General features: G+C 41.6%; 1 protein-coding gene across 11 annotated transcripts in view; it reads right to left on the bottom strand.

Moving 5' to 3' along the window:
• Positions 1–25,140, bottom strand: part of ADARB1 (adenosine deaminase RNA specific B1) — a 58,245-nt gene that overhangs the window by 7,374 nt on the left and 25,731 nt on the right. For 8 of the 11 annotated variants that reach the window (XM_060282489.2, XM_088675818.1, XM_060282497.2 and 5 more), the window contains 7 exons: positions 25,013–25,086; positions 18,552–19,480; positions 14,185–14,299; positions 12,946–13,114; positions 12,256–12,404; positions 10,750–10,918; positions 8,075–8,256 (listed from right to left, as the gene is read on the bottom strand). In XM_060282489.2, coding sequence (XP_060138472.1) covers positions 8,075–8,256; positions 10,750–10,918; positions 12,256–12,404; positions 12,946–13,114; positions 14,185–14,299; positions 18,552–19,480; positions 25,013–25,040 — 1,741 coding nt within the window. In that variant the 5' untranslated portion in view covers positions 25,041–25,086. The remainder of the gene's footprint in view (positions 1–8,074; positions 8,257–10,749; positions 10,919–12,255; positions 12,405–12,945; positions 13,115–14,184; positions 14,300–18,551; positions 19,481–25,012; positions 25,087–25,140) is intronic. The other 3 variants (XM_035139742.3, XM_088675827.1, XM_088675814.1) reach the window with 1 other exon arrangement.

The raw sequence follows: 25,140 nt of genomic DNA, 5'->3' as shown, positions 1-25,140 counted from the left end.
CATATTGGTTAATCTTTTTACAATTCAATTCTGAGTGCAGTTAAATAGCTGGATAAAGGAAAAATGACATTACTTAGTGGTAACTAACAGTCTCTAAAATAAAACTGCCCATATTGTACCTATGCAAAACAACCCTTTAAAAGCCCCTTTCTGATGAAGTGGCAGCAGCTGGCCACTCCATTAGAGTGAAGCACAAGCAAAATGTAAAGCTCAGCATCATTCGAACGCTTTTATTTCCCCTCTTTCTGAGATGTGGATATCCAGTCAGGTATCACAACTCCAAGAAGCGAAGGGAAGAAAGAAAGTATGGATTAACTGATCTGATCTTATTAGCAAACTGCCATTACTTCATTTTCCACACATTTAGGGAAGAGCAAAAAGCAGCGCTTCACTCCTCAAGGGCAACTGGAAAGAAAACTCTATGGAAAAGTAACGGCAGCCCTCCTCTTCACCCCATAGAGCTCCAAGAAGAGAAGTGTGTGGGGGAAACCAAAGGAGCTGAAAGGCACTAAAGCATAAAGGCACCACAAGGGGGGGGGGAATGTGTGGGACCACTTTGACCACTATGTTGCGACAACAGAAATATTCCCACAAGCAATGTTGCTATAAATTGCTCTAAGAATCTCTGGACTACATTGTTATATTCAAGAAGCCACATGATTTCCTGGTTTAAAAAAACAATGCAAAAAAAGCCCTGAGAGGGTATGTGGCACAAACCCCTTAATGCATTTATAGAGGCTGAGAGAATCAAATGGTACAATAATGTTGTCTGGAATTTATAAAATTTATGTCATACAACCTCTTGCGTTTTCTGGTCTCCTAGTTTTCAATGTTCACATTCTTCATTAGATAACTACCTTCTGTCTGACAAGAAGTTTTTGCAAAACCCTTAAAGCAGAACTTTATCCTGGGTCAGTCAAGTCATTGGAAGTACAACCCCATTCATGCCAACCATGAAGCCAAACTGAGTTGAAAGGCACTTCCTCTCAAATAAGTGGATGCAGGATTTCATCCTCATTATCTCACAGATGAGGCCATAGAAATCAAGAAGCCGTTTGCGAAGTTTGGGTGTGCCAGGCCAGCCCACCCGTAGCATGAGACACTGAGCTGGGGCAGGAGCAGTTTACACTTGATTCTGATACAATATTTTCTCTTCATACTGAAGTATCTGCTTAACCGGTATCTTAACTGGAAAATTAACTTTTTAAAATTAATGATGAAAGTTGTGGTGTTCTTTGTCCCAAGACCCCATATTTCTTTCTGAAAAAAATGAAAGCATGCTATTTCCCTTTCAAAAACTGAGTCTCACATGCTAGTAGCCAAGCTCTGCAAATCAAAGCAGTGGATTGGGCAGGGGGGGACATTTCAGGGGGGGAACAGTGTTTTACTTCAACTTTCAAGGTACCTGTTCCAACTTTTAAAAAATGTATTATATAAAGGGTTCAGTATATACTGTCAAAATGTCCTTGAATGCCAAAACACGGTCTAAGTTCTTTAGATTCCCACCTATCCCACCAGTTGCTCCACCACTGAAATCCTTCTCAGTGAGCCCTTGGAAGCACAAAGGACAACTGCACCCCAGAAGCTAGCCAGAGAAAGCAGGAAATATGATGATGGGACACCAAGATCTGTTTCAGAATAGGTTTAAAGTCTTTTTAACAGGTATGTCAATCGGTTCTGAAAGCAGCCAGCCCACCAGAGCAGCAGGCAAGTTATCCTCAACCCTCGAAAATGTTCCTACTAACCTCACTCTTTTCTTTTCTTTTTTGGATAATTTAACTCAAAAAAACATTTATTCAGAAGTTACAATACAGTTGCAAAACATTTTCAATCCCTATATCCCCTCACTCTTTAAAGTGGCCCAAAGCCCTTGTCCTCTTCCATGCAACTTGGCTCAGTCCCTCCTGTGGTTCCCCCTCAGAAACACATTTGCCTAGAAGAGACTTTCTACTCCCAATCCTTATATTCCCCTTCCTCTTCCCAAGGCAACGAGTAATTTTCGAGGGTGATGTGTCATGCAGGCTAATGGGCTGCCATGCCAACGGAAGCCAAAGCAACATACAAAAGTGTCTGATGACAAGAAGGAAATACAACCAATGGCAGCTGGGTAGTTCTCTCCATCCATTTTAGTTGATTACTGTTATAGAAATTGTGACTCAACTGTCAGACTGCTAAAAGGCGTGAGTTGCTCAAGTATCTGCAATAGTAAGAGAAGCAACAGTGAGACCTAGCAGACCACCCTATGGGTGGAAGGGAGGAGCTCTTACAGATAAAATTATCCAAAGCACTTTCGCAAGTATGGTCATCCGGAACAGCATGGCTCAAACTATATTCTTCACTGGCAATGCCTATCCGTGATGGATAAAACCACCTTTCTGCTGTCCCCGGGACATTATATGCTGGGCATTTGTTCAGTTTGTATAGATTCACCAGAGTAATGTTAATGTACAACCTGATATGGGGGTGAGGGGGTGTTAGATTTGTTGTTCTATATAAAAAGCCAGTGGGAATGGTTTCTTTCAGAAAAGAAGGAAATGTCTGTATTAACTTTGTCTTGGAAAAATCCTCGATATTTATGGATATATGGTATATTCCTGTGAAGTGCAGTCTAACAGATAGACAACAGAAGTGGCTCTTAATTCCGATCATCTATTACTCAGTGACCTGAAGATCTTATCTCTTATAATCAACAATATCACTCGGAAACCTATTTAGGAAACATGGATGTCTTTATTAATGTGTTAAAACTAGGTTTGATGAATTATAATTTTTGATGGATTATTCTTACTGTTAATGGGTGCTGCTGGTGGTTTTTTTTTTTTGGTCTTTTCCCTCTTTCTTGTTCTTTTATTATATCTGCATTTTAAAAAACCACTAATAAAAATGGAGTGGGGTGGGGATTAGTTGCCCTGAATGGAAGAAAGGGGTGTGAATGTAAGAAGCGGAGGTAATAGACAACCATACAAAGAATAAGCCTGGGGTTACAGAGTTCTATCAAACTTTTAGATGAAGCAGCTCCTGTATTGACGGTTGTAATGCACAATGTAAGAAAGGAAAACTAATTTCAGAAGAATCTGAAAATAAGGGAAGGTTGCAGATTCAAGATAAAGGTGAATGAAGTTGGGCATGGCTGAAAGTAAAAAAGATGGTGCAAGATTTTGGAACTTGGTCCATTCAGTTCTCTGTGTTTCCAAGCTTCACCTGGAAGCCCAAATCCCTGCTATCATAGGGCAGTTGTATTTTGAGGGCAACCACCAGGGCTTGTTTTATAAGGCCCTCCCTTGCCTGTGACATCTCAGGAGACTGGTTGCTTACTTCAAAACATAACAACAGATAAAGTTCATGGGGAATATATGCTTCCCCAGGAAATATTTAAATTTAATTCCTCTTGGTTGGCATCCATTTTGGCTAAGTTATTATCTCATATCAAGTGGACAGGGAACATTCCTGGTGGATGCTGGTCTAATATTATTGTTCCTCTGTAAAAAAAAAAAAGTGAGAGATCTGATCCAAAAAATCATAGGCCAGTTAGTCTCTTGGATAATGGGTCAAAAGTCTATGGAAGGTTTTAGTTGAATAAGCTTCAAACCTGGGCTGAGGAAAATGACATCTTAGCTGAAGAACAGGCTGGGACCCAAAGGAAAGGAAAGCGATACTTTTGGCAGAAGCTTGGCTGCAGGAGTTGCCAGAAGGGAAGGTATTTAAAAACCAATACAGTAAAAGGAAAGCAGTAAGTTTAGTTTATGAAAGTCGTAAGAATCAACAACCAGCTACTTTGACAGTGTTTGATGCAGAAAGGTTACGACAGGGTGGAAAGAGAATTTTCTTAATGGTGTTTTAAGTAAATTTGAAGTAGAAGAAAAAAGACAATGTTGAATAACAGCATGTTATCATAAAGCAAGGACAAAACTATTAATAAATGGAATAATACAGAAGTAAGTCTAGTTAGAAAGAGGGACCCGTGAGGAATGTCTACTTTTCAGTGACATTTTTTGTTGTTTTTGTTGGGAATTTTGTCTTGGCTATAAGAAATAAACCAGCAAGTAAAGGGAAAGTTATATATGTCAAAAACTGAAAGTACTTAAGAGGGTGATTTGGTTGGGAAACAGGAAGGTATCATGATAAAAGATAGATAGATACAAAACAGAATGTATTTGGTTTTGCTTAGAAGAGGACAAAGATACAGAATTTGTTTGAAAGTGGCATTAACACCCGTTTGATTTTATGGCACATGGGTATCATCCAGTTTAGAGAATCTATATCCTCTCAGATAATTTTGGTCTAGTTATAAAGACGGTTAAGAAGGAGTTCGTGATATAGAATAATTTAAATATCTCTTAGTTTGTAAGAATATCATTAGTGAATATGTGCATAATGCTGAAGTTACTTTTTCAAAATCAACACACAAAAAGAGAAGCCAAATGGAAGTTCAGTTACAGTAAAAAAAGGGGGGGGAGATTATAATAGTTATGCAAATGTGATGTTAGATAGATTTTTAATGATAGTTGACCGTACTTGAGAATCTAAGAGCAACAATTTGCACACATCCCTCCTGGGTGGTAAGTATGAGATAAGCAAGTCAAAGAAGTAGTACTTGTTCCTAATCATGAGTTGAATGAAAAAAGGAAAACTATAAAATTTCCAATATATCAATATTTTCAATTCATAAATTGGGCACAGTATAAATGAAGAAAAAGAATAAGGGAATAAATGTTAATGCAAGGAAAGTGACCTCTAACATGTAGAATTTACCGATAAACGTAAATAAAAGGAAAAACATGCATTGTGATATGCAGTCTACTGATCTAAATAAGGAAACAGCGAGATTATGGGAATATATATGTGGGAGAAGAGTGTGTAGAAGACATTAAACATAAATTAACTGGAAAATTCAAATGAAATAATAGCCAGATGGTACATGACTTCATGGAGGATGAAACATATTTATTTAGAAGACAAAACGAAAAGCTGGAGATGTAAATATCACAAGACAGATATGATGCAAATTCAGTGCAAATATCCAGTTATTCATAGGTGCAGATGGTGGCAACGATTAAGGAAATAACAGGAACAGAAGTCCTGTTGGATTTTTACCAGAATTCTATTGGGATTTATAAACGGAATTGGATCAGAAACAGAAAAAATATTTTTTTATTTATCAATAGCAGCAAAAATTTTAGCAGCTCAATACTGGGTGGGGGGGGGGGGAGAGAATGTAGCAAAAGTAATAGAATGGGAAATTGTGTTGGACTCTATTCAATTGTTGTTGGCATCTGTCTCGGGAGACAATGAAAGCATGTGCCTTCGTGGATAAAGTCAAACCGCTGGAGAGTTATAGCACCTGCTGTGGTTGCATTTAAATCCATGAAATGAACATACTGAAAGACAAATAGGAAAAAAGTAGAAAAAGGTGATCGAAAGCAGGAAAAGATGTTGGAATAGTTCTATTTTGATATATTTCATTTTATTTCTCATTCAGTATGTTTATGGATTTAAAGTCCAACAAAATTTCCCATTCCATGACCTTTTTGTACTTTTACCTTTTTAGATACTACAGTAAGGACATTGTTTTACATACAGTGAAGTACATTAAATTAATGAATAAGTAATATAAAACTGAAGTCTTTTTGACGCATTAATCAGATTTGGAGATTATTAATATGGGTTTTTACTATTGATAAGGCTGCATCCTGTGGCTCTTGAGAGGACAACAGATACATCAGCTCCCTCCATCTCGCTCTGGTGTCATGTCGGATCTCCATCTGCTTTGCCACAAAAACATTTGCAGCCATGCCAGCACCAGAGATACAGTCTTGGTAGAGCCAAGAAAAAGGGCATGACACCCCTTGATATATTATAATTCAGTGGTTTTACATTTCACTGCAAGAAGTTCAAGGCAATCACTTGGGGAATGTACCAAGGCCAAAGATTTTTAGCACATTCTGTGTGCAAATTGGCTTATCAATGCCAGGATGTCTTGTCGTCCAGCAACTGTGTTTTTTTTATTACATAATTATCACTGCCTATATTTCATGTCCCTCTGACCTCATTGCTTACAAACCTCACTTCCCCAAACAAAGTTACCTGTAACTCAGGATAATACATCATGCATTTGATGAAGTGGACTGCAGTCGATGAAAGCTTATGCCATGCGACATTTGTTAGTCCTTAAGGTGTCACAAGGCTGTTTGTTGTTTCTGATTTACTACAGTAATGTGTATTCATTATTAGACCTTCCTGTTTCAGTATTTGCTATTGCACAGTAGATTGCCCCCAGTCTGCTGACAAATCGTAGGATTTGGGGTTATTAACAACAAATAAAAAATGTTGGATTTGGAATAATTTTTCTGATAACAGCAAAAATGTATAGCTGAACTGCATCTTATGTGTATAGAATCCTAGAAAGGTAGAGTTGGAAGGGATCCTGAGAGTCATCCAATCCAACCCCCTGCAAGGCAGGAATCCACGGAGTCCCATGATTGCTTTCGGAGACATTTTTCTTTCCTACAGTGCACCTGTTTTACAGGTGAGATGTATGCTTGTTTTTTTTGTTTTTTGTTTTACTATTCTTACATAACAGCCCTCTAACAGGCGGTATATGAGAAGATCACAAAGCAATCAAAAAACAAAACATTGAAATACAGTATAAAACAATAAAAATGATAGACAGTTGATTAAAAAACTAAAGCACAATTAAAACACACTTAAAAACTTAATTTAAAGGTGAGAGGCCCAGTTTTACCCCACTCACATTGCTTTTACCATCTTCATACAAAAATACTAAGCTTTTTCATAATACAACTGCTTTTACCATCAAGGGGGGGAAGAAAGAAGTACAGGAAACCCCCCATTTACGCAGTTTGACATGTGCTCAACCATGCAAACGTGCATTGTGTCAAACCCAGAAGTGACCCAAAAACATCCTAGAAAGGGGCAGGGTGGAACAGGGTGTTTGCAGACATCTGAAACATCACTGGAAAAGCTTGCAATTTCACTTAAATGTGTGGTGCCTTGGAATGCAACCCCCACGTAAATGGGGGGTTGCCTGTAGCCACATCTTTTCCTCTGCAGTGGTAAAAGCAGCTGAGGCGGGAATCATTTTCATCAAGAAGGCAAAGAAGGCAGCACAAGGGCTAAGAAGCTCCTGTCCTATGGCAGTGTCCCTCTTTGAATTGTCGCCTCAGTAGTTGAACAGCCACTTTTTAAAGGAGTGGCAGGTGCAGTGGGGCAGCAACACACCAAGAAAGGAGGGGCCGCAAGGCTGGGACTGTGGGGCTCATGGGCAGAATCAACCTGGCCCGCCTGCCAACCTCGCCACTGCCTGGGCCCCCTTCTGCCCTATCCAGTAAAGCATCCAACATGGCACTGTTGAGGTGGAGAAATCCAAATCCTGAATAATATTGCTACACGTTTCCCTAATAAGGCACAGAAGTACATAGCTATAAGCAAGGACAGCATTGGGTGCTCCAAGTTGATGGCTTTCAACTATCTAACTGCCCTGAGTTGTGGCCTAAGTCAAGAACCCTCATTACACAGATTCCAAGTCTTTCCTGAATGCCTTATTTATATTTGAGGTAGATCTCTCGTTAAGAAAAGGCAATGAGTAAAAACAGGGGTGTGCAGACAAACTCAGCCATCAAGGTGCCAGGTATATGGGCCCATCGTCATACCTTTTCATGATTAGTGCAAAGGTCTGTAGAGGACTTTTATGCATGTCCAAATGAACACGCTTAGAAACCCTCCCACAAGTGGGACCCTGTCTTATCTGACCTAGGAATGACCTCATCCTGGAGGGTTTTTTGAAGCAGATTCAGTTGAATAGCCTGCGAAACTCTCCCATGTCATAAGACCCAGTCTTACATGGGAGAGTTTCTAAGTGATGCTAAAACCCTCTTCCGACTGTTGCACCAGTGCAAAGACCTAAAGACCAACCTGCATGTTGGAGACATTGAGGTGGACCTTATGTATGTGCCCCTGACCCTGTTTTTACACATTGTGGGTTCAGGTGAATGCAATATTTTGAAAATATACCAGAAGCGGAAGAGCTGTTGTTTGCTTTTTATTACATACATACCACTGAGTAAAGGCCTGTTGAGTATATAGAGGGGGGGCAAATCTTCTATCTCTGCTATTCGCTGGTATACTGCTCTGGATAAATGGTCTCCATGGTACAAGCTCCCCAAGATAATGCTAGAGAAGTAAATTGGCTCAACAAAGAGGGTAAGTAATGCTCCTTGGATACCAAGCACGTTCCATCTAAAGGGAAACAAATGACACCATTTTGAATTAGGCCTGCAAACAAAACAAAACATAACAAAACAAAATATGAGTGACTATAGGAGAGTGGGGCAGATGCCCTGCAAATATGGTGATGGCACCAGATGCGTCATGGTAAGCTTCCTATACTATCTGTGCTTCACTGTGTCTAAGGGCAAGAGGGCAATCTCTTTTGAAGCCTAGCAAAGGTAGCTGAGTGACAGCAAACAGTGCTAAAGGGCCATCATTCTGCAACTCACATAGAGCCTACAGGCTGTTCAATACCAAGGCTTGGAAAACAGCAGCATCCTCCCTCTGCCTCTCTGCCAGAAGAGGCAGAGGAGGGTTTGCTACTACTTTGTAAAACACTAGCAGCAGCTCTTTAAAATAATTAAAAACCAGTAGACCTCAAAGGATAAGAAAAAATAGCCATTTGGGAGATGCTGAAAGGTCATCACAGGTGAAAGAAACATGATTCTAGCACAAGTGCTGTAAGGGCCCAATATCCCCTTGGCTTTCCTGTTTAGAATATCTGTTGTTCTATTCATTTGAGTATCAGAGACTAGGTTCAAATCCCCACTCAGTATTACATTCCAATTGATGCACCATCATTTGCAGGAATGGCACTGGCCCAGCCCTGGGACTATAAATTGAGCCCATCACAACTACTTCCCCGTTTATATATCCTTTGACAAAAATAAAGCCCCCATGTTAATCTTTCAAAACATTGTGATGTGCAAACCACATCCCCCCACACCCCAGATTTCAATGTTCCCAGGGCCCTATACTGTTCCCCCACTCCCATTGTATACAGTTCTGGGTGTTTTCCACCTTTCTGACACCTACCAGCTAAGTTTCCTGAATGAATATTACATTTGCATTGCTCTTTTAATCATCTTCCAGCTCAGTCTCTGCTCTACGGTCATGGCTAGACACCTCACATTTATATTTAACTCAAACATTTTAAGATTTCAATACAGTAAACAAAAACAAATAAACAATGCAAGCCACCGTCCCTCCAACATTTGTCGACTGCGTTTTGAGAAAAGACATTTGCTTTCATATAACATGGCATACACCCACTGAGTAGTTCTCTTTCTTTATTCTCTCTCACTGAAACTCCTTACCTCCCAAACTCAAACCAAAAACATATCCGTCCTCTCCATCCCCCCCCCGCCCCCAATCTTCCTCTGCCTTCAGGTGACATTCCCACAGAGAGACCCACATGGAGGGGTTATATCTCTTTTCCCAACATCTTAGCCTATCAATATTAAACCCAAGTGTTTTCAGTCACACCTTAATCCCAAATGTATAAATCAAAGATAACTGCAAACTCAGCATTGCCCAAGCAGTAAAGCTTATCTGAGTTTTAAGCTCATCCATTTTCTATTTAACCATTTTGTCATGCCTAGTCACACTTCCCCCCACTGATGAGGTTGAACCTGGGCAAAAATGGAGCAAGTCTGCAAACTTTCTGACTACAGCACCCAGACTCCTCTGAGGGGGAGGGGGCAGGTACTCTTGCCCTGGGCCTGGGAGGGCTAAGCTGCTTGGGGGCCTTTGCCAGGTTGCTTTTTAGTTTGAGTTAAACACTAGATTACAGTACACTGCTTTTCAATATTAACTTCATCGTAGACAGAATACCTTCTTTATATTGGAAAAAAACCTTTAGAAAAGTTTCTTCTAGGCATATGTAACTTAAACACATGAACACAAGTACTCAGAGGCTTAGAAGGAAATCTCAGGGCTGCACTATTTCCCTTGCCCTCTTAGTCCTTTTTCACTCCCCCTCTGTCCCCCACTGCCCTCCTGTGTTCTTTCTGTCCCTCTGTTCCCCAATCTGCCTGAAAGACAAAATAAATGAGGGAGCTACAGGATGAGGTCTGGTGCATAATTCACTTGCAAAGGTTCTCTGATTGATTTATCAGTCTCAGGGATTGCCAGGTGTAAAACAAGACCACTTTTCTCTAAATAATATAAAGCAGCACAATCCTAACTATGTCTACTCAGATGTAAATCCCATGCACATCAATGGTGCTTACTCCCATGTAAGTGGGGTTAGGCTCCCACTCTTACTGTGCTAGAAATCAGGAAAATCCAGCAAGCTCTGCTCTACAATCTTCTGCATCATTTTAATGCTTGTGGGGGTGGTGCAGGTTGCTAACATTCATCATCCACACCAGTGTTTCTCAACCAGTGTGCCTCCAGATGTTTTGGGACTACAACTCCCATCATCCCTAGCTAGCAAGACCAGTGGTCAGGAATGATGGGAGTTGTAGTCCCAAAACATCTGGAGGCACACTGGTTGAGAAACACTGATCCACACAACCAAGGGCTTTGTGTTCTTGGGGGGGGGGGTTTCCTCCTCCTTATGTTTTTTTTTTAGCTTTAAGAGATGCCAAGTAAGGTGTCTGATGGCATCCTGACCCCCATGGTGTCACTGACCTGGGGACCCTCCATCTAGCAATATTGGACAGAGGAGAAATGGTTTACCTGGCTATCTTATCACTGCACGACATAGTAAGCAATCTTTCTCCCTGTAGGACTCCATCCCACGTCTGGATTGTAGTTGTAGATCTGACGGGGATTGTTCCTTCCCCGGATTCGATTTTCGTCCGTAGCTGTCCTCTTGCTTTCCGGTTTGGATGTCTGTCTCCTTGATCTAAGTGACAGAAGCAGCCACTGTTCATGCAAGGAAAAACTATGCTTTCTAATAAAATTCAGCCCTGTTTTCCATTACACATTTGGGACGACAGCAGTTAGGAAAAAAGTGGTGTGCACTAAAAAAACCTAGAGTGCCTCATTTATAGAAAATCACATCCAATACTTTTTTGCAAGGCTTATTTCACACTGTTCTACATGGTACAACCTTTTATTTATTTTAACAGAATATCCCATTTTCAAACTGAAATTTCCAATATGGCTTACAAGCAACAATAAAGCTGAGATGTTGAAATGATCCATAGATGCATAACAAACTAATTCCTCCACAATCTTTGAAATGTATGAAGTGGAACTGAGGTGTTAGCCCTCCTAGATAGTGTTGCTTTTATAATATGAAGAAAACGAAACAATTTTCAGTAAAAAGCCAATCTAGATTTCCATAAACTATGAAAGCTATTTTCAATAATGACCGCTCCACACATCAAATGGGGGGACGGGACGACCTTTGCGTGGTCGTGCACAGCCCCCTGATCCCATAAGGCGACTCCTTGGTAGTTCGGGACTGGCACCACCTTCCCAGGTAAGATGCCAGGGGTCTCCGCCTTCCCCAGCCTAGCGTCCAATCCTCCCCGGGGAGGTGTTCCCAGGGGATGGCCAGGTAAGGGGAGGGACTTTCCAGTTCACACAATAGAATTTGAATCTTATCTCCAAGCACCAGTTGGTTCCAGAGCTTCTCCCACCCTCCACACCCTCATTCAAGTTTCTTTTGCAAGTTAACCTTTTTCCACAGGTACACAGGCGCTGCTACGCCAAGGTTGCTGTTGAAGGGCCGGAAAGGAATTTTCCCATAGTAATACATCACAACTTTGGTAGTTTCAGGCCTTGGGGGGAATTCTTTGGCGATTTTCCTAGAGGGAGGGGCGTGAGGCGGAGACCTCACCCCCTTGCGGCGACAAGGGGGGGAAAGTGTTGGGGAAAGTGTTGACCATACCAATAGGTGTCATCGCTTCCCCCTTTCAGTGGCGGCGAACAGGGGGTGGGCTCGCTCTGCTTGAACATATGTTCTCCAGAGCCAGCCCCAACCCCCATACATTTGAATAACCCCGAAGCCTCCCAGAACCCCAGCTGGAGACTGGGGAGGATAACGCCCAATGCCTGAGCCAAAGTCTCCCTACATCTGAATCTTAATAAAGTTGTGGCCAATTTGAATCCCATAGCACATTGTCCTGCATCATTATTCCGCTCAGGGGGTCGCCTGGGGTTTGGGGGACTCTGCCTGTCCACGCAAATTGTTTTCTCTCAAACATCCCCATTACTAGGTGAAACTTGACATACCTTCTTGTGCTGCTTCATGTGGTGAGAAAATCCGAGCATCGCCACAAGGAGAGGTGCTGATATAGAGATGAAACTGTACATTTTCTCTCAATTTAAACCCGCTTCGTTCTGATTTGATAAAAATAGATTTTTGCTGATCTTCCTTACTACTGAAACAAAGTGCAACAATGTTATTCAAAAGGTGTTTTGGTTTTTCTAATTACAACAAGCAAGACCCAAAGTTTACCATAACTTGATTTTAACTGTTATGGTGTAATACTCTAAAAAAGCCTCAAAGGGGTTTACACCTATTCTTCTGGTCACCAATTCTGACTTTTAATGTAAACTTCAATGTAAAACAAACCATATGCTTCCAGCTGTAAGTTCAGCATATGATGAATATGAAATCTTACACATTATGAATTCTTTGAAAATTAAAAGGGCAGGATTGCACCAATGCAGGACAGCTTATGCCAAAGATGTAAAGAAATATTTATACTAATGCTAGTGTAATATCCATGTTCCAGAATAAGGCAACTAGCTATCCATCTCTGCTGATATTAGGACCCCGGCATCACTTCTCTTAAGCTGCAGCATCATCACAGAACCTCACAGGATCACATCCCACGACTGTAATCCTAAACACATGATCAATGGAACTTTCTTCTATGCTGAAAACTGGAATGCAAGGGAATTGTTCTTTAAACTTACCATAAGAGCAGTTCAAGTTGTGTATAGAGAAATTTAAGCAAGCATCTACGTGCTATAATTTCTGCATGGCAATCGTTCAATGCAAGACCACGATCACTCATATATTCTCCATTAATGCATTTTGTTCCTGTAGAAACACTTATAACCTGAGCATCTTTCACATCAGTACCTGGGAAGACAAGTTTTAAAAGGGAAAGCATATTAAGATATTGTTAGAAGACTTGTTTGGTGAAATATGCCCCACTCCTTTCCCAGGCAAAACCCATTCATGAGTTTTAAATAAGAACTAATGGCAATCTGCAGAAAATCCAATTGCCCTTTGCTCCGACGGAGTAGTAAACCGTGGTTTTCCCCAGGGGAAAGCAGGAGGGCAAGAGGAAGTGTGGAAAATCCAGGACAGACAAAAGGAACATAGTTAAAGTATCGAATTCACTGCCACAAGATATTGTGGTGGCCATCCATTTTTATGGCTTCCAAACAGCACGTGCACTACCTGCCGTGCCTCTGACTACAAGTCGGGAGAGGGCTATAGTGTCCAGGTCTTGCTGGATGGTCCCTGTGAGAACCGTGACAGAGAGGCTGCCAAGTCTCATCAAGTCCACTGACCATTTCCCCTTCCTTCTGATCCATGTGGGTACAAATGATACCCCGCCAGACTCATGGAAGATGGAGCAAGTTTGTTTTCTGCTGCTTCAGAGTGTGGGATTCAAACCAATGAATTCAAATTACAAGAAAGGAGACCCCAAATCAACATTAGGAAGAGGCTGCAGAGCTTGCCTCACAAGAGGGAAATGAAGTGGGCTTTGCCTTTTTATTTAAAATGAAAGCTATGTTTTTTGTACAAGTACACACTCCTAATATTTGCCGAGAGAGAGAGAGAGAGAGAGAACCTAAAAATGTCACTCCTCTGACAGCAAGGCTTCTGTCAGTGAAATGGGAAGAGAAGTCATGTTCAATGCTTCCTCCTCCCACCTCTAATTCTGTTCCCCCACCATCTAGAACTGCCTCAGCACTAGCTGAGCAACACCTCTCGATACAACCTATAACATTTAGAGACAAGCAGTTTGGATTAAATTTCATAATCCTATTTTATGAATGAAGAGACCTCAATATTTTAAAGCAATCAAAACTATATATAAAAGGTAAATATCCATTCACCTTTTACCATTTTATTTTGTAAACCAACAGAGGGCTAAAGGCCAAATCAGTGGGGGAGGCATGCTTTTGGTTTGTTTTTACCTGTTGTCATGACTACTCCAGATAGCACTTTTCTACGTGCATGGGGCGATGTAAAATTATCTGTCAAATCGCTGAATTTATCTACCACCAAGCGTGCAACGGCATCAGCTAAAACCTGCAAAAATCACACAAATATATTGGATAATTCATCAAAACAGACCTGCCTCTAAAACATTTCAAAAGGGATTTTAAAACCTGTATGGTATTTTTATTTAATTAGTTAGTTATTAAAGTTCTATCCTGCCATTCATCCAAGGATCACAGGGAATCTTTGTAATATTTACTAGAATTGATTGGTGCTGTTGTTTCAAACTACTGCTGATTCAAAGTGTTGAAGAGTTTATATCCATGCCTTTCAGGCATTTCTACAAACTATGCTGTGTTTTTATGGAAGCCCTTAGTGCTGATCATGGAACAGATAATTTTAAATTCAGGGAATGAGGCTGCATGCACAACATTTTTAACAAGGCTTTAGCCTTCATTATGAGATCTTCTGTAGAGAATTTGAGGTATCTAAGTTGGTATTTCCATGGAATGCATCCATAATTGGCTTGTAAAGCATATTCAAAGGGTAAGAACTAATGGAATTCAAACCAGAAAGTTGTACCAAGTGGTGTTCCATTGAGGTTGGTCTTGAGTCCATTATCATTCATTATATTCATTAGTGACTTGAATGGAGTGAACAGTACCGCAACCAGATCTGCAGAGAATGCCAAATTTGGAGGGATTGCAAATACTTTGGTGGATCATATAAGTTTTATATATATAACAGAAAATTGAAAAGCCAAGCAGACTACAATAAAGCATACACTGAACATATTAAATATAAATATATAGAAAAAGACACAGAGTCATAAATAACTCTTTGGCTAGACATTAAGACCAGCAATAAGGATTTTGAGATTGAAGTGAATTATAAACGAAGTACAAATTAAACCAGGTGTCAGCAAGGTTATCCAGCCATGGGCCAGATTGTTCCCACGGACATGCGCAGCGCGATGCCAGAAATGGCGTCTGCAGATGTCCGCAGCACCAGAAATCGCTTTTACGGCTGCACAGGCACCGGAAATCGCACCTGCACAGAAGCGATTTTTGGCATCTCGACATGCGCTGATGCGATTTCTGGCATGTGTGCAGGCACCATTTCCAGCGTCGCTCAGTGAGTCTCAGCACCGCGCTTGCTGTGCCAGTTTAGCGCAGTGCGCGGGGGACTCGCCGAGCGGGCCGCTCGGTTCACTGAGAAGAGTCCTCGTTGCTTGAGGAATAGGTTGGGGAAGGGTTTAGATCTAGGATCTCCTGTCTTATAATGTAATCTTACATTGCCTGACCCTTAAAGATCCCTTGCATTATGCGAGAGCTGCATAAATATACCTGTTATAATAGGATTCAAATTTAATTTGCAGGAGATTTTAAGCCTCGTTAAAAGTGATACAAAAAGCACTCAAGAATTGGGCCATTGTCGGACTTCCCAACAATCTATGAATGATCTGGAATATTCTAAATTAACATTATTGAAAGGATAAAAACAATTGGTATTGGTTATAGAATGTGAAATGGGTGGGGAACCTTTTCTAGCTCGAGGGCCACATTCCCTTCTGAGCCACTTTCCAGGGGCCAAATGCCAGTGGCAGGCCAGACAAGAGGCAAATGTGGGCAGAGGGATGAGAAAAAGTTTCACCTCCATCCAGTAGGCTAGTTTCCACATACTCACATGTCCCCCTCTATCCTCTACTCAGGCAAGCAAGTCCTGAGAGTTCCAACCAGGCAAACATACTCAAGCAGCATGTGCAGGAAGGGTGGTGAGGGATGTGGCCTGAGGAAAATGGGGGCATGTCTGGAGAGGGGGCAGGACCTGGGAGGAGTCTCCCAAGGCCTGATGGAAGAGGCCTGCAGGGTTCCCCACCCCTGATATCAAAGGTTTGTTACGGTGTATTCGAGAAATTTTTTTTAAAAGCTGAGTACATTTTTAGGGAGGGGGGTTAAACATAAGCATGAAGTGAGTAGAAAAGTTTCATGTAAATTCTGATTGTTTGGATTCCACTACCACTCACACTATTTATCATTTACACAGCACTCTTAATTTATAGTCACAGCAGCCATACATAGGCTATAGCATGGGCACAAAAATAGTGCAACAATTGAAACTAAGGACACTTAACATACTATTGTGTATTTCCATGTATAAGATGACCATTTCCCTGAAAATCTTTAGTGATAAATTGGGGGTCGTCTTATACATGGGTTAATGCAGTAAATAAGCAAGGGCTGGTGGAGCTGCGGCGATAGCAGGGGACGGAGGCAAGGAGGCCGCTTGCCCACTCTTCTTGGTTTAGGAAGAGGACGTGGTGAGTGCTCAACAAACTTACAAAAGATGCTCAACTGTTTCTGCAATTTCCCCCCAAAATTCCCAACTTTCTTAATTTTTAAATTTCTTAATTTGGGGTTCCCAAAAATACACAGAAAAATACAGTATTTACCAGGAAATCAATATGACCTATGTTCACTTTTATTCTTTTCAAACTGAATCAGGCGCTTTATAGACTTCAAAAATACTTAACAGCTATTGCCTCTCCATATTCCCAAACCTGTGGCTAATATATGTAGAAGGAAGAATGAGACGACAATCGGAGGAAGTGGTGCCTGCAGAAAGCTCCCATGGCAGCTGACTCATGCGATCTAGAAGGGGGCATCAGAAGGTCACTTCCCACTGACCCCTCCTGCAGGATCTTGTTCCCTAACCCCTGTAAGTTTTCCATTGTTCTTTCTACCTTCCCCAAATTCCAGTACAGTACTTAGTTGTTCTAACTGGTCAACCTGGTTACTTATTTTCTCTCTCTCTTCACGTTGCCTATTTCTGAAGTTCAGTTGTGATGTGTGGTTAATGGTGCTCAGGCAGCGATGTCTGATAACCTCAGGTATCACAGCATTGTGCAAGCTAGGTTTGGGAATCGGAGCAGTGCGTGGGTTCACCACATGCTTCCTTTGGAGGCCTGCTTTGACAGCACAGGTGTATTGTGTTCAGCTAAGACAGATCTATGAGCAACACTGCACTGAACTGGAGGAATTAAAAATGCTACCTACCACAAGTTTCTTGATCCAGCAAGATGGTGGAGGCAATGCTCATAGTTTCATTGCTTCCAGGATCCCTAGTCTCCCCTCTACAAAGGCAAGGTAGCCATACAATGGGAAGATGAGTGGCACCACAGAAAGTATGAGCACTAATTTCTCTCATAAAATTGCATGTAGCACTGCATTCTATAAAAAATAGAGCAAAGTATACTAAAGTATCTGGACATTGTTAGAATGGGATCAAAACCTGCCCCCAAACACTGGAGTGTCAGGAATAGGGACATGTTTGTCTCCTGCAGAGACCATGGAATAAAATAAGGGGTGGTATCCAAATAAAAACTTCTGTTAGCGCAAGGACCTTTGGCCATGCAATGAAACTTCCTCTCCCTCCCCTCTCCCCACATATGCTTCTTAAATCTCTTCTGGGAGTTCCCTCAGTCCTTCAGAGCAGATGCAGGAGGAGAGGAGTGGGAGAGAAGCTCCACTGCACAGGCAGAAGTCCTTGCACTCAGGGAAAACATGGCTGGGCACTGCCCAAGGGTTGAACCATTAACAGGGTCCAGTAGGTGGGTGGGGGGTGGCTTTTTTCAACTCTACTCTGAGCAGTTGGGGGAGCAATTTCCTCAGAAGAAAATGACAGTCTTTCACCTCGAGCAAGAACTTTAAAGGGGTGCCCTCGGGGTCTGTGTTGGAGTAGAGGCAAACACTATCTATTGAACAGACTTGTCTCTGATGGCAGACTTCCCAGTGTATGGATGGGGCGAAGGGGGGCTGCTACTAATGTCAGAGTTACAGCAGAATACCAGTGTATTTAGCCCTTTAAAATGTTGTTGCCTAGGTAAGACACACCAGTCCTTGCCTCTGTGTATCCAGTTTTGTGTAGCAGAAACTCCTTTTTGCAGAGCAGCACATTGCTATTATACAAGGCAATGGTGGCTCATCAGCAAAACAGCCCTGCTGCACTGGAAATACGTCACCTTACAATGCCAGGGAAATGCTACAGTTTGTGACATTGCAATGATGTGCAATTCTGTTTCACCTGCTCATTCAGTCAAATCATGCATTAGGTTAACTTAATTTCTCAGGAAGTATAAAATATTCTGCCCATTCACAGCATCAAACATGAGAATCAGCAGTCTAACTGGATATTTTATACCCCTGCCAGAAATAACACACTGAAGGAACCCAAATACAACAAAAACTATTTATGCACTGTTAAAATGAAAGGTTGTAACTTCAGTATTTTTTTAATTAACTCATTAGCCCATTTTAACACATAAAGGGAAATGTTTTCTCACCTGAGGCAGGTGTAACTGAAGTCCTTCACTAGGAATAGGTTGGTGAGATGGTGTTTGATCCAACTGCATGTTAAACAAGGATGCAAGAGCTGACTGAGCGGCCCGTGCTTTTGCAAGTTTTTTGTTTCTTCCAGATCCTTCAAACGTTTGGCCATCCACTGACACAGCCATTACAAAATTCTTAGCATGACTTTCTCCACTTTCTGAGAGAAATTCATACTTTAAGCCTGGTCGAAGTTCATTCAATATCATGACTGGATTCTTCCCACTTGTTGAGGGGTATGGTGATGGAGCAGGGAGAGACGACTGTACTAGGCTACAGGCCACAGAAGATGACAAATTATAGTCTGCACTGGAGCTAAAGGAACCATCTCCGTTGGAATCCAGATAAAAGGAAAGATCAGACTGGGCAGGGTTTTCAAAGCCATTGAAGAGGGTATCTGGGAAATCTGCCTGATCAGAGGTGAAGTCCGTATTGACGGAAAGAGTCCTTCCCATGGCGAGATGGGCTTCAGAAGCATTCGGAAACTGAACAAATGACCTTAGGGCCTTCTCGGCTGCATGGAGCTTGGCTTTCTTTTTTGTAGGGCCAGAGCCTTCAAACAGCTGCCCATTAACCTCTACTGCCATCACAAAAATAGGGGCATGAACGGGTCCTGTTTGGGAAAGAAGTTTGTATTGCAAGCCGGGCTTGATTTCATTCAGCTGCATGAGAGCATTTTTGGGCAAGACCGGCCCTGGTGTTTTCTTCCTTTTCTTTGTGCGGAACTTGGCGTGGCCATTGCTTCCCTCTTCCAAGGGTCGTTTCCTGCTGCTAGCGCCGCCACCGTTGGAGAGCTGGTTCCCCTCTCCGGTGCCTTGCACACTCCCATCTTTAGGTGAAATGTTGTCCATGTTGCGATTCTCTTTAACATCAATGCTGCCTGAACCTGTGGTGCCCAGAAAGAGTAACTTACAATGCCTTCGTTGCAGGACCTTGTAAATGTAAAATTTACAGATTCCTTTATCTATCTTTGCAACTGGTTAAGTGATGTGTGCTCAAATATTAATATCTTTATCAGATACATTAGATGTAATAGGCAGCTCAGAAACATACATTGAGTAAGTATTCAGACATCTGATACTGGCATATGCTGATAAAAAAGTTTTAATTCTGCACCAAAACACCTATTAGCAATTATATTTTAAATTACCCTCCCTAATTCTAAAACAAAAAGAAATGAGCCAGTAACTGGCAACATGCTGTAACCCCAATTTACATTCATTTAATATCCAGTTAACCTCAAACATCAGAATCCACAGGGTAATCATACAAGATTACCTATGCAGGTAATATCAGGCACCTGCTCCTTTGTATATTGAGGAAGATGCCTCTTCCTTTGGGAAAAAAATGACTAACTCAATGCATCTTATTGAGAAAAGGAGAGTATACTATTTATTGCCTGCAAACATTCAAGTTATTGACTTATACAGTAAAACCTGCTGTGTGCTTTATGTGGTAGTCATGTTACACAGGGGCTCCAGAGCAGTCAACTCCAGAAGTGAGCTGAATGCAGGATCACTGTTTAATCAAAGGGCTGGTTCACAGGTGACACTAAAGAATGAAGTTTCTAAACAAGAAACTTCAAATCACAGGTTAAGAACCAGGCTTGTTTAACTAATCCAGGCATGGGCAAACTCGGCCCTCCAGATGTTTTGGGACTACAATTCCCATCACCCCTGACCACTGGTCCTGTTAGCTAGGGATCATGGGAGTTGTAGGTCAAAAACATCTGGAGGGCCGAGTTTGCCTATGCCTGAACAAATCAGAACTTGTTTTAAACTACAGTCTAAACCAGGATATTTTGAAAATAAACGCTACAAAGTCCTTCTGCCAGCCATGCAAGAGAAGGAAGCTCAGACACATTCCAATTCGTGCACCTGGGGCTAAAGCATGGTTTAGCATTATGTGCACCATAGCCCTGTCTATGGTTAGCTGAGTAAGGGAAGCTGAAAGTAAAGGCTCCCAAAATCCTCCTCCCATGGTGCTCCATGGTGAAACGTTACATCTGAATGCAGTGAATATGTGGAAGGCAAACTGGGTTTGAGGGAGCAAGAACATGCCAGAAAGCCAAGTCCCTGGCACTGAGTGCTCACGGGCATTTGACACCTGCATGCGTGGAAGTCCCTTCACATTGATTCTGAATGTGCAGCTGCCAGAGGGCATACCAGGAGACAGCGGCATGCTGCAACAGGGCCAACCTCATGTGTTGGGTGGATGTTTGAGGCAGGTTATTGAAACACCCTAAATTCATATCCCTGAATATACAGCAGGCATCTTTATTATAAACCCACTATCATGTAGCACATGGGTGTCAAACACAAGGCCCGGGGGCCAAATCCGGCCCGCCAGACCTCGTCATGTGGCCCGCCGAGCGCCCCAGCCAGCGGGACCCAGCAGTGGGACCTTGCTGCTGAAGCACCGCACCAACAAAGTGCCGACAAACAGCTGGGGCCGGGGAAATGCTTTTTGCCCCTGGGTCCCTTCGCGCTCTTTTCTGGCGCTGAATCAAGGCGGCGACCCCCCCTTCCCTTTCTTTCTTCCTCTCTCTCGTTCTTATTCTTTCTTTCCCTCTCCTTCCTTCCTTCTTTATCTCTGTCTTCTCTCCCTCTTTCTTTTTCTTTCCTTCTTAATTCCTTCTTTCCTACTCTTCTTTCTCTCACCTCTTTCCTTCCTCTCTCCCTCCTGCTCCCTCTTTTCTTTCTTTCTTTCTTTCTTTCTTTCTTTCTTTCTTTCTTTCTTTCTTTCTTTCTTTCTTTCTTACTTCCTTCCTTTCTTCCTTCCGTCCATCCCAACTTTCTTCCTCTCCCTCATTCTTATTCTTTCTTTCCCTCTACTTCCTTCCATCTTTCTCCCTTTCCGTCTTCTCTCCCTCTTTCTTTTTCTTTCCTTCTTTATTCTCTTCCTTATTCCCTACTCTTCTTTCTCTCCCCTCTTTCCTTCCTTCCTCTCTCCCTCCCACTCCCCCTTCCTTCCTTCCTTCCTTCCTCCCCTCCCCTCCCCTCCCCTCCCCTCTCCTCCCTCTCCCTCTCCTCAGAAACATAGGATGCTGCTTTATACTTCTGGCCCTTAAACCCTGGAACCAGGAGAGCAGCTCCAGTGAGTCAACCTCAGCCAGTCCCTTGGTGAAGGGTGGTGGCTCACTGGCAGAACATCTGTCCTGCATGCAGAAAGACCCCAGCATCTCAAGGTACTAGTAGCTCTGCAAAGGTCCTGCATGAAACCCTAGCGAGCCTCCACCACCCAGTACAGTTACCAAAAATCATTTTTCAATAAATTGTACAATAATTGTACATTTGAATATCTACTTGCCATTATTCTTACTATGTTTCTGCTTTCAGAGCTAGTTATTACTTACATTATTACAAAAAACAGTAATAATTGAATGCAGTGACAATAATTTATGATAATAAAGAATGGACACATAGTCCTACAGATACAACCGGCCCTTTGAGGGTGACCAAACTGCTGATGCGGCCCCCGATGAATTTGAGTTTGACACCCCTGATGTAGCAGGTAAACATATTCTAAGTAAATAATATTTACTTTATGACATTTAGATTTCTAAACACAAATTCCAACATATGCAGTGGAATTCTGTTATAATCTCACTGTCATGTAATGTGCTAAGGTGTTCCAATTAGAGATTGTGTAGTGGACTTAAAGATAAGATAGATCTATCTATTTATAACTTTCAGCATCCACCTGAAGGTACAAACCTGGGGGGATGGAACAGTAAAATAGGGTCTTTAAAAACCCCAGCCTCCACCCCAACCCCATGGACACAAAGGTGCTGTAGAAGGATGCACACAGACACGTCTCTCATGTCACTGGTAGGAGAGGATACTTTTCTTTCAGCTCAATTCTCCCACCCCATGATTGCTTCGGCAGTGGAGGGGGGCTTCCCTTCACCACCGAAGTTGGGCCCAAGCCCACTGCAATAATCAATTATTGGAATCCACCCCACCCCCCAGAAAACAAATTCCCATACCTTGTTCATCGGAAATTATATGCCATTTCCTATGTCACGTATAAAGCTACTAAATAAATAAACAAGATACTACTTTGAAGCAGGTAGATGGAATATGTAAACTTCAAATTCTAAAAGACTAGAATTCCAACTGTGCTACTAACTAACTAGGCACCTTATCATAAATACAGACAATCTTCATTTTGCGTGGGGCTACGTTCCAGATCCCTGTGCGTGTTGGTGGGGCCCGCGTAAAGCGTTCTGCCCCTGCCCCATCCTCATTCCACCCTTTTAGTAACGTTCTAGTGACGTTCTAGGGTCACTTCCAGGTTGGGCTCTGTGCATGTGCGAGCGATTGCGTGTCAGTCAGGAGTTGCCTGTATTAAACATAAAACTTCAATAGCTGTATATTCAGAATGTAAAAAAAGGTTATTGGGGGCAGTAAACTTATTTGACTATATTAAAATACTTAATATTTTAAGTAACTGAACATTACATTAGATAGACATAATACTTTTAAACACTGATGCCTTGGTAGTAATACAGAAATCAATTTTTGAACACTTTGTTACAAATGGCAAGCTTCTTTAAATATGCCAAACTTGAAGCAATACAATTAAACATAAAACTTTGCCAAAGAACCCCACCCAATCTCATATGCCTATAACATATTCACACCATTGAGGAGGCATGATTGAGATTCAAAATTTGCTGCTCTGGAAAGTATATTTAAATTTGTGTTAAACCCTACAATTAAAAGCACAGACACCACTTCACCCAGTTGACAAAGTTGATGGAACAGTTATTAAATTTTCATTTATAACATCCTCCAGCAAAAGCTCGATAAGTTACTCCTTTCGGTGCTCAAAATAACAGAAAATTAAAAGAGAGTGGATAGAAACGTATAGGTTAAAAAGAGAAGAAATAAATGTAAAACGGTGGCTAATAAAATGAAAGCAATCAATAGTTTTTCAAATGCTATTAAGTTTTTCAAATGCTATTAAGCACACGGTTGATATTATTTGCAACATAGCAATAGCAGCAGATCAGGCATGCAGATTTATCCCACCTTGGTCTTGGTTTAGGATGGGTGTATTTAAGACTAATGTGTAAGGTGATGATCCTAGAGACACACATTTGCAAGTAACCCCCCCCCCCGCAAGCATATATGTTCGGAACTCCCCTCCCAATCTCCCATCCACTTTAGCCCAGTAACACATCTCAAACATCAAAGCAACATGCGGACACAGTACTTGAGTGTGTTCAGAAACCCATACGGCCAACAAATCAAAAGGAGTATAATACACTACATGAGAATATCGGTCTATCAAAAACTGGGCAAACCAAGCCATGAGTTCAACATGCTTTCCTTCTTTTTCACATATGCTCATCTGCATCAGCCTTCTCCAATCTGGAAGGCTGATATACATCAGAAGCAAGGGAGGTGCCAGACCTATGGTTGCATCTATGCCATACTTCCACAAGAAGGAAAATGCTAGCTAAAATGTTCCCAGAATAAAAAGAGAGAAACAATCATGACATTAATCACAGCTGTTGAAAAGTGCTATGATCTTTAAAATGGCTAAAACCAGCCAAAAAAACCAAAGGGGTATAAAAACCCACCTTGTGATCCCAAATGATAGTGAAAATATGGTGTTACTGAAGTCTGGCTGGTTTTACAAAACTGGTGCTTCACTGGTGCACATTTTAATTACATGCCCAGGCATTGAGTAGTAAAGGCAGATAAGAAGGGATCATTAACCCTAATACTTTTGGCAGGAAATTCACATATGCATCCATGAAAAATTGCTACCTTGTCTGCCGTGGGAGGTAAGCAGGAACCAAGTATCAATGCACATTACTCAGGAGCATGTATTCTTACAGTAGTGAAGATCTGCTATGACAGCAGTCCTATAGTCAATATTCTTAGATAGTCTAGAAACTGCATTTTAAAGTGAAAACTGACTTAAAGGAAAGGAGGACGAAGGTTAGGAAGGTCATCAATAAAATAAAAATGTGTGACTCAGTGACCACAGAAATTTAAGCAAGACTATGCACATCTATTCAGAAGTAAACCACATCAAATACAGTTAGGCTTACTCTCAGGAAACTGTATAGGACTACCACCTTGGGCTTAACTTAGTGAGGCTTAGTTCTGAGTAAACATGCATACCATTGGGCCTGCACACCCATTGAAGATAACAGTTCCTAAACACATGAAGCATTTAAAACTCATTAATTTCAGTGGTAATTCAGTTTTCTTTTTCCAGGACTGTGCAAATTATTATAACATAACTCTTTCCACAGAATAAAAGTAGGGAACTCCTCTGAACATCAGGCGGGATTAGAAGCAAAAGGTGACTGACTTGAAAAGGGTAAGCACTAAGCAGCTGCAGAGGTATCCTGCAGAAACAGTAATGGGTTTAGCACTGTATAACATGAACATCTTACTCATATTCTCTTCATCATCTATGTCCATTGTGAAAAAGTTCTTCAGCTTCTTGACTGGTGTAGAGAGTTTGCTTCTGGAAGACAAAATGTGGAATCTTAGTTACCGGTATCTGTATATTTTGAATGTT

This window comes from Zootoca vivipara, chromosome 1, assembly GCF_965207765.1.
Source record: "Zootoca vivipara chromosome 1, rZooViv2.hap1.1, whole genome shotgun sequence".
Taxonomy (NCBI): domain Eukaryota; kingdom Metazoa; phylum Chordata; class Lepidosauria; order Squamata; family Lacertidae; genus Zootoca; species Zootoca vivipara.
Note: the sequence above shows the minus strand (reverse complement) of the source record. Positions and strands in the feature narration are given on the sequence as shown.